Source organism: Brachyistius frenatus, unplaced genomic scaffold (genome assembly GCF_029030835.1).
Source record: "Brachyistius frenatus isolate BFR_SWC_R1_liver_20210118 unplaced genomic scaffold, ASM2903083v1 Contig_364, whole genome shotgun sequence".
Lineage (NCBI taxonomy): Eukaryota > Metazoa > Chordata > Actinopteri > Embiotocidae > Brachyistius > Brachyistius frenatus.
The window spans coordinates 111,633-121,345 of record NW_027210963.1 but is presented as its reverse complement, the minus strand read 5'-3'; the positions used below and the strand labels follow the sequence as shown (position 1 = coordinate 121,345).

At 42.4% G+C, this 9,713-nt stretch overlaps 1 protein-coding gene across 1 annotated transcript in view; it reads right to left on the bottom strand.

The window, feature by feature from the left end:
* Window positions 1–329: 329 nt before the first annotated feature.
* Window positions 330–9,713, bottom strand: part of LOC138636269 (RNA binding protein fox-1 homolog 3-like) — a 66,303-nt gene continuing 56,919 nt past the window's right edge. Inside the window, exon 12 of the mRNA XM_069724207.1 lies at window positions 330–1,074. Within this exon, the coding sequence (XP_069580308.1) occupies window positions 1,027–1,074 (48 nt within the window). The 3' untranslated portion in view covers window positions 330–1,026. The remainder of the gene's footprint in view (window positions 1,075–9,713) is intronic.

Here is a 9,713-nt window from a genome sequence, read left to right as displayed (position 1 = left end):
GTGTGTGTGTGTGTGTGTGTGTGTTGGATCTTCAGATGCAGAACAGAAGCTGGACTTTAATTCCAGCTCTGCTTTGTAGTTGCTCGTTCTTGCCCCTCCAGATCAGGTAACCCTAACCAGATCAGAGTCTCCTCTGGTTTTGGTTTGAGGTTCTGGTTCAGTTCTAACCGGGTCACTGCAGGAACAGAGTGAGGCAGCAGGAAGCAGAGAGCAGCGGTGGGCGGAGCCTACGGTCCTGAGCACCCTGGAGGGTGAAGACTCCAACAGATGATCTCTGAACAGAAGGTGGTGTGTTGGAGGTCCGTCTGAACCTCTGCTGTGAACCAGAACTGATGACCTGAGTGACGGAGGGAGGAGCAGCCTGACTGCTGCCTCAGGACAAAATATATGCAGATTTTAACAGTTCATTCAGACACAAATGCTTTTTTTAATAGAGACGATGAAATAAAAATAAATCAATGCTGCATTTCTCATGAGAGAAACGGACCACCAGCACCAGGTTCTGGTTTGCGAGCGTGTCGGGTGGAAGTGAGCTGTGGAGGAACACATTTAGCAAACATCAGAATAAAGCACTTCTCTCACAGTAGATCATTTACAAAAACACTGAAGAAAATCACAGACAGCACACGGTTAAACTACAACTACACAATTAGTTTCTCATAAAAAACATCATCTCTAAAAACCACAACTTCAACACAAGTTCTAGAAAGTGTCAGAACGAGTCTGAAGAACATCTGACATCATCCAGAGGAACGTCTGACGTGTTGTTCATCAATCAGTTTGCAACCAACGACCAACACTCTACAGACATGTACAGTATGTGTGTATGCAAAGATCTGCACAAACTTTAGGCACCAAAATAAAGAAATGATTGTGAAGGTCAGTAATATTTGGTGTGAGCCCTTTGGACCAGCCGGATCTCCTTGGTCCTCCTGCTCACTGGTTTGAAGGCTGCAGGAACTGTCTGTGTCCCTGTGGTGGACTCAGTCTGTCTTCGTGGTCCACGCTGACTCCATGATGATGAGATCACAGCTCCTCCTTCGTCTTGTCGCTGAAGAAGATGCTGCAGGACTTCTATCGTGCATGAGAACATATAAAGTCCCTGAACCTTTTGCACAGTACAGCACGTCTGTCTGGAAAACAGTGGACGACATACATTCAAAGATGATGCTGTGTTGTGTCTTCAGGAGACAGGAGGACGGTGTCCCACGCTGTGGACCACAGCAGCGTTATGAACACAGACCCTCGGAGGCTCCTTCAGTTTCTACATTAAAACAGGGGAACTGAGATATACTTTACTTAATGATTCAGTGTTCAGATGTGAATGTGCTGAACGATCACAGAAGATGCACTGAAGCCAGTTTCCCTCTGAATGTTTGAAGAAATGTGATGTCGTTTCTTAGATTCCTGTCTTAGCACCGGTCCGGAGGGAAAAGGAACTGCTGGGCGGAGACTCTCCTCCAGCACTGGTTGTTTGTTTGAATGCATCAACGTGACTTATGATTCATTATGAATTACATGAATCATGAGTGTTTTCCAGTTACAGAGCAAGAAAACTTCTTCTGCATTAAAACGTTGTTAACTTGATCTTAAACCATCTAAACATTAAACATCTGTTATCGTTTGAAGGCCTGTCCTCCTGCCTGCTGTACACTGTGCATCCTTTAAAGCTCATTTTTGGTTATGTTGTCCACCGTTTGTATGCCAGAGTTCAGAGGAAAAGAAAATCCAGAGACACCTATTGTTGATGATGTCTTTTTACAAACGACTGCATTAACAAAACCAATAAAACTGGAAATCATTTAATGGCTTGTTGTGCAGCGGTGCAGTAAACGGACTTTCATCATGTCAGTCACCAAACAACAGAGAAAGGAGCTGCTGTAAACTCAGCTCTCCTGTCAGTAACTACCAGCAGCTGTGGGCGGGTCCTTCAGAAACAACTAGGATCTGATTGGTTGTAGTGAACCTGTGACAGACGGTGAGCCAATCAGCTATGTAGTATTTTTAAAGGAGCCACTACTTTTCTAAACACTTTTCCAGGATGACATCTCAATGGTTCTGTGTGAGAAACCATCAGGTGTGTCAGGTTGGGAGCAGATGGCCACAATATGGAAGTCCATTCAGGGGATAATCAAATATGTCTTTTGTGAAGACCTTTCACTTCATTTTAGGAGAACAAAGGAAAACTTAAAACGTTGTTTTCCTCGTTTCATTGAAATGCTGTTTTTATGCCACAAAACCAAGTTATTCAAACTTTCCTAACTGAAATAAGCTCAACTCGACAAACTAAACAGGATATGACATAATAAGCGTGTACAGGTAATTTAGGAAACATTGCTGGAGACATCAGTGGTTTAACAAAGGTCACCTCACAGTGATGTCACCAGACATCAAACATATATAATATATATATATATATACATATATATATAATGTATAATGTACACCTATACACAGTCATGTAAAAAATGTAAACTGTTGGCTTTTTGAGATACAGTGAGTACGGAAAGTATTCAGACCCCTTTAAAGTTTTCACTCTGTTTCATTGCAGCCATTTGCTAAAATCAAAAAAGTTCATTTTATTTCTCATTAATGTACACTCAGCACCCCATGTTGACAGAAAAAAACAGAATTGTAGAAATTTGTGCAAATTTATTAAAAAAGAAAAACTGAAATATCACATGGTCATAAGTATTCAGACCCTTTGCTGTGACACTCATATTTAACTCACATGCTGTCCATTTCTTCTGATCCTCCTTGAGATGGTTCTACTCCTTCATTAGAGTCCAGCTGTGTTTAATTAAACTGATTGGACTTGATTAGGAAAGGCACACACCTGTCTATATAAGACCTTACAGCTCACAGTGCATGTCAGAGCAAATGAGAATCATGAGGTCGAAGGAACTGTCCAAGGAGCTCAGAGACAGAGTTGTGGCAAGGCACAGATCTGGCCAAGGTTACAACATAATTTCTGCAGCACTCAAGGTTCCTAAGAGCACAGTGGCCTCCATAATCCTTAAATGGAAGAAGTTTGGGACGACCAGAACTCTTCCTAGACCTGGCCGTCCAGCCAAACTGAGCAATCGTGGGAGAAGAGCCTTGGTGAGAGAGGTAAAGAAGAACCCAAAGATCACTGTGGCTGAGCTCCAGAGATGCAGTAGGGAGATGGGAGAAAGTTCCACCAAGTCAACTATCACTGCAGCCCTCCACCAGTCGGGGCTTTATGGCAGAGTGGCCCGACGGAAGCCTCTCCTCAGTGCAAGACATATGAAAGCCCGCATAGAGTTTGCCAAAAAACACATGAAGGACTCCCAGACTATGAGAAATAAGATTCTCTGGTCTGATGAGACCAAGATTGAACTTGTTGGCGTTAATTCTAAGAGGTATGTGTGGAGAAAACCAGGCACTGCTCATCACCTGCCCAATACAATCCCAACAGTGAAACATGGTGGTGGCAGCATCATGCTATGGGGGTGTTTTTCAGCTGCAGGGACAGGACGACCGGTTGCAATTGAAGGAAAGATGAATGCGGCCAAGTACAGAGATATCCTGGAAGAAAACCTCTTCCAGAGTGCTCTGGACCTCAGACTGGGCCGAAGGTTCACCTTCCAACAAGACAATGACCCTAAGCACACAGCTAAAATAACAAAGGAGTGGCTTCGGAACAACTCTGTGACCATTCTTGACTGGCCCAGCCAGAGCCCTGACCTAAACCCAATGGAGCATCTCTGGAGAGACCTGAAAATGGCTGTCCACCAACGTTCACCATCCAACCTGACGGAACTGGAGAGGATCTGCAAGGAAGAATGGCAGAGGATCCCCAAATCCAGGTGTGAAAAGCTTGTTGCATCGTTCCCAAGAAGACTCATGGCTGTACGAGCTCAAAAGGGTGCTTCTACTCAATACTGAGCAAAGGGTCTGAATACTTATGATCATGTGATATTTCAGTTTTTCTTTTTTAATAAATTTGCACAAATTTCTACATTTCTGTTTTTTTCTGTCAAGATGGGGTGCTGAGTGTACATTAATGAGAAATAAAATGACCTTTTTTGATTTTAGCAAATGGCTGCAATGAAACAAAGAGTGAAAAATTTAAAGGGGTCTGAATACTTTCCGTACCCACTGTATATGGACGAGCAAATATTTGATCCTCTTTGAAACTGTGCCAACAGATAAACGTGATGTACTTCAACACCACGAGGAAAAATCTGATCTGAATCTGGTTCTAATGATTGACAGCTGATGTGAAACCCTGATGCTACTTTAATGGATTTGAAAGTGTGATTAAAGTCAATGATCAATTTATTTTAAAATGTATTTGAATCATGACGAGGACTATAAAATGTAAATACATGTCATTTGTTTTACAACACGTTTCTGTGTAACGTTTCAAAGAATATGAAATCTTTTCTTTTCCAATTATTTATAAAAGCCAACATGTATGTACTTCTTTACATGGCTGTGCCTGTGTAAAAGGAAAACATATAATTTATTCTCTTTAGATATGTTTCTGCTTCTGTAGTATAAGAACCTATATTTAATAACACTAAACAATATTCTGATAAATATTAAGTTACTAAAATTTGTTCTTCTTTGACAAACAAAGACAAACAAAAACTTGTAAAGTGCGTGGAAGAGCATAAATACATAAAAAACATGGATACCAGATTTGTATTTAGAGTAATGGTTATGAGGAGCAGAAGATATCCCATCAGCACTGAAGCTCCATTTTATAAAACGTGAACATGTCGGCACGAGCTTCTATTGAATGAACCCAACAGCTGATGGATTGAATTCATCACGTTTCACTGAATGGACCATGGAGGAAAATGATTTGATGCTCCATCCTTCCCACTTACATATATGAATATGCGACATACAAACACAAAAGTGATTTTGAGAGTTTATTTAAGAGTAATTTAAATTTAACAGTTCTAGTTTTAAGAGTCTTGAAACTAGATTTAGACTTAGAGAGGAACTTCTACATCACAAAAGATAACAGGACTTTAATCATCACTGCCTTAGTGATGCATATTTCTCAACACATTTTCAGTCAAATGAATCTAAACTAAAATACTTCCTGACTCCTGTCCTGTTGTAAAGTCTTTCTCTTGCGTATGGAGAGCTGAACTTTGTCCCAGCTGACCTCCATCTCTCCTGCAGGAGACATAAAACTGTCTTTAATATGACAACATGGCCGGGGTTGAAAATTCATTCGGCATAAGTTACACAGCTGGAAACACTCGTATCCATCGACATCTATTTTACAAGTCTGACATCAACAGGTCCTCCTCCTCAGCGCTGAGCAGGATTCCTCTAAAATCAGGATTTATCTGGAGGCTCATCCTGCTTTGGGATTCCTTATTTGCTCAAATATTCAGACAGCTTAAGAATTAAAATGTAACACAACTCATCGAACCACATTAATGGAAGATATGCCAGATTAAAGTTAGGCCTTTAAATGACCAGTAAGGAGTCATCAGTGGACAGATACTGTTCATCCAGAGCGTTATAGATTCAACCACAACTGCAGTCTGAGCAATAATCCACAGGCAGAGTGAGCAGAGCTGCAGCTCACAGCCAGCGGAGACATGCTGTTAGACAGCAAACATCATCTCACTTTTCACAATGTTTGCATGAGAACTGGACTAGATGTTCCTATTTATCAAGGTGATGTAAGAAATACTGCGAGGGACTGCTGGACTTGAGGGAGGTAACCCTAACTGAGCAGGTTTCTCTCTGCAGGATCTCTGCAGAATACCAACCAGGACGAAACATGAAAACACCGTCCAGAGTGGACGCAGCCTGACTGGAGCCTGAGGGGAGCTAATGCTGTGCACGCTGCAGCGCTCCTTCTTCACATGCTGCAGACATGTTGGATTAAACTCACACTTTGTCTGTGTGAAGAAAAAAAAAAAAAAGAAGACGTTTGATTGGACAGGCAGAGGGAGATTTGTCCAATCAGTATTTAATGTAACAATAGGTTTATCTGCATTGGAAACAGCAAGAGGAGAGACACTGACAGCAGTGACAGCAGCAGACCTACTACTGGGAGAGAGTGTGTGTGTGTGTGTGTGTGTGTGTGTGTGTGTGTGTGTGTGTGTGTGTGTGTGTGTGTGTGTGTGTGTGTGTGTGTGTGTGTGTGTGTGTGTGTGTGTGTGTGTGTGTGTGTGTGTGTGTGTGTGTGTAGTTAGTGTGGTATATCTTCAAATGAGATCAGTGCTTATTGACTGAACGCTCTTATCTCTGATCTGAGGGGTAAATTGCCTCGGTTGGTGCTCCTCTTCACACTCTCCTTTCTTCCTGCACTACTGACTCCCCTCTTTACGATCACATCACACACAGCAGGCACAGATAGCTATTTACTGATGGCTGTGTGTGTGTGTGTGTGTGTGTGTGTGTGTGTGTGTGTGTGTGTGTGTGTGTGTGTGTGTGTGTGTGGAGGAGAGGTAGCTCCATTTTCAGTCTTAGATGAACATCAGCGGGGCGGCTCTGCAGCCTGGAACAGACCACATGACTTGGAGCATGAGATAATATATTTTTTACAGATTAGATTAATTAATTAACACCACACGTGTGTTTCATGCGTGAGAATGAAAGATGACTGTAGGATCAGAGCATGTATCTGCTTCATTTTCTACTCGAACTGAAGCAGGTGAGATATCTGGTGTTTGTATTGAGGATCCTGTATTTCTTCTACTACTTGACTTCTATTAAGATGTTGTAAGACGTTTCTTTGTTGGTGAAGGGGAACATCTCCAGTTGTTCTGTTTCCATTCTGCTCCCTCAGCGAGGAGACAGACGCCTGGACACGAGGATGAATCGATACTCAGCAACACTCGGGTTTTCCTCCCTGGATCTGCTCCTGTTTCTATTTCTGACAATCTCCAAGAAAACACTAAAGGTCTGCTGTGAAAGTCCCACAGTATCGCTCTCAATCCAGGAGAGAAGTTTAACCTGTGTATGAAATAAACTCATGAATTTAGGAGCTTAATAACTGACATATAATGGGAGGGTGGAGGCTGCTGGAGGACATTTTCCTCAATCATTTTCAGTTTTTTTGGTTGTTGTTGCCTTGACTGGAAAGCAGTTTGTGAAAAAGCAGGAGCGCTGCTGTGTTGGTGAACTGTTCACAGCAGGGGAGCAAGAGAAAGTTATAACCCTGATGAGTAACTGCTACAAATTTCATCTCTTGATCATCATTAGTTCCTGAGTTACACCTGTTTGTGAGCACTGGACCGGGCGTATCGCCGATGTCTCCGTGGACATGAGCAGATATTTTATATCAAACTCTGTAAACAGTCATCAGAGACCTTTGAAATGTTCAGAAAGTGTACGGCGATGAAGCGACGAGCCGGCGAGGATGATGACATCACGTTTCAAGAGGGGCGGAGCTTCACTGTCTGAGACCGAAGAAGGCGTCAGGTCAGGAGACACCAGCTGGGTTTTCAGAGTCAGACCGTCAACACTGAGTTCTACTGGGACCTTCTGAGGAGAACACTCACTGTGGACCTGAACTGTGTCGCCATGGCAACAGGCTTCTCCAACAGACGTACCAGAACACTGCACCCAAACACGTGTAACTCAGGAAGTGATGATGATCAAGGGATGATCTCTGAACGTATTGATCTGCCCTCGTCATGTTGATCGCTTATTGTTGTTCATTGCGGAACTTTTTTTTGCTTTTAATCTCTCATTTGTTTTTTTAATAGTCTTTTTGATATCTTTGAATTCGGTCTCTTGTTTGTGCAGCACTTTGTTCAACTCTTGTTGTTTTTTAATGTGATACATATTAAAGAAAAGTGTCTTAACTTGAGTAAAGCAGCTGTCACTCAGTGCTATCACACTTTATTCAACAAACTACATTCCTGCAGTGATCGAGTGTTTTTATCAAACCGTTGTTCTGCTCATCAGGACGATGTTATCTGTAGCTGATGTTTGTCTCCTTTTGTTTTGTTAATGTTTATTGATTAAGAGGGAGAAGACTGGCAGCTACCGTCCAGAGCTGTCACATGACCCTTTCTTATTATTACCTTCAGGGTACAGGGAGGTGCAGCGTGGTATAACTGACAGCTGTTTTCTGCCATGGACCAATCAGAGCTTTGTAGAACGGGCACACCGACTGCCTGTACATCTACCAACTCAGTCAACTGTTCCCTTTATTATAGTGTCGCTACATCCGTGAAAAACAACCAAACAGGTGGTTGTAGGTTGATTTACAGAAGCAACAAAAAGTTGTTTTCATTTAATAACGTTGAAAGAATAAAACTAACCTCAGCAGCTTTGACAACAGCTTCTACATCCACAGATGAAGATGATTACAGAACAAACATGTCATTCACTGCTGATGAGTTTTCTGGAGCATAACGTCAGGCTGAATCAGGTGAAATGAAATTAAATCAGCTGGCTGCATCCTTCAGGATACTTTAGCGCCAAATTAATTTATGCAGCTTTAACATAACTATATTCAAACTAAACTGAAAAGGATGACGATCTTTGCGAAGGTTGCATGTGTACACAGTTCTTCTCTTCTATCTCTATGCTGTCCTTTTCTCTCTCTGCTCTCCCCTCACCCCAACCGTCGAGGCAGATGCTCCGCCCACCTCTGATCCTGGTTCTGTTAACAGATGCTCCGCCCACCTCTGATCCTGGTTTTGTTAACAGATGCTCCGCCCACCTCTGATCCTGGTTCTGTTAACAGATGCTCCGTCCACCTCTGAGTCTGGTTCTGTTAACAGATGCTCTGCCCACCTCTGATCCTGGTTCTGTTAACAGATGCCCCGCCCACCTCTGATCCTGGTTCTGTTAACAGATGCCCCGCCCACCTCTGATCCTGGTTCTGTTAACAGATGCTCCTCCCACTTCTGATCCTGGTTCTGTCGGAGGTTTCTTCCTGTTAAAGGGAGTTTTTCTTCCCTCTGTTGGAGGTTTTTCTCCCTTAAAGAGGAGTTTTTTATGTTTATGTTTAGTGCATGTGGGAATTGTTGAATTGTTGAATTGTTGGGTTTCTCTGTATAATATTGTAAAGTTCTGCCGTAAGGACTTTAATGTGTTAAGTGCCATGAAATAATTTGGTGCTATATAAATAAAATTGAATTGAATTGAATTGAATTGAATTGAATTGAATTGAATTGAATTGAATTGAATTGAATTGAAGGTGGGATTATTGCTTGTTGTGTTTGAGACGTGAGGATACATGAAACATGTGAAGATTGTTTTTTTCCTCCTTTAAAGCCGTTTAGCAGTAATGGGATACCTGCTGCCTCTGGCACGGTGCCAGGATCAATAGGCTCCAACACAGTGCTGCCATCGCTCTCTGCTCCACACCCTGCTGGAACATCACTTCCTCCTGCAGCCACATCCACAATACACAGCGCTCTTCCACTCACCTCCTGGCTTCATAATGCATCACTTTCCGGGAGACATTTTGATGCAGTTTCACCTCCTTCAGCTCCATTTAAGTCCGTCTGAAACTCAGCTCGGTCGAATGATTCAACAGTTTACTATATAAATCCAATCTGAAATGTGTTGCTGAAGCCAGAGTTGTTGAACATTAGAGCATGTGTATGAAGGAATGGAAAGAATAAAGGTCGAGAGATTAGATGAATCAGAAGAAGTGAAAGAGGAGCTGAGGTTCAGACGAAGAACTTAAAGAGACGAAGGAGACGTCAAGTTTCTGAACATTTCCTTCAAACGTAACTTCCTGCCCACAC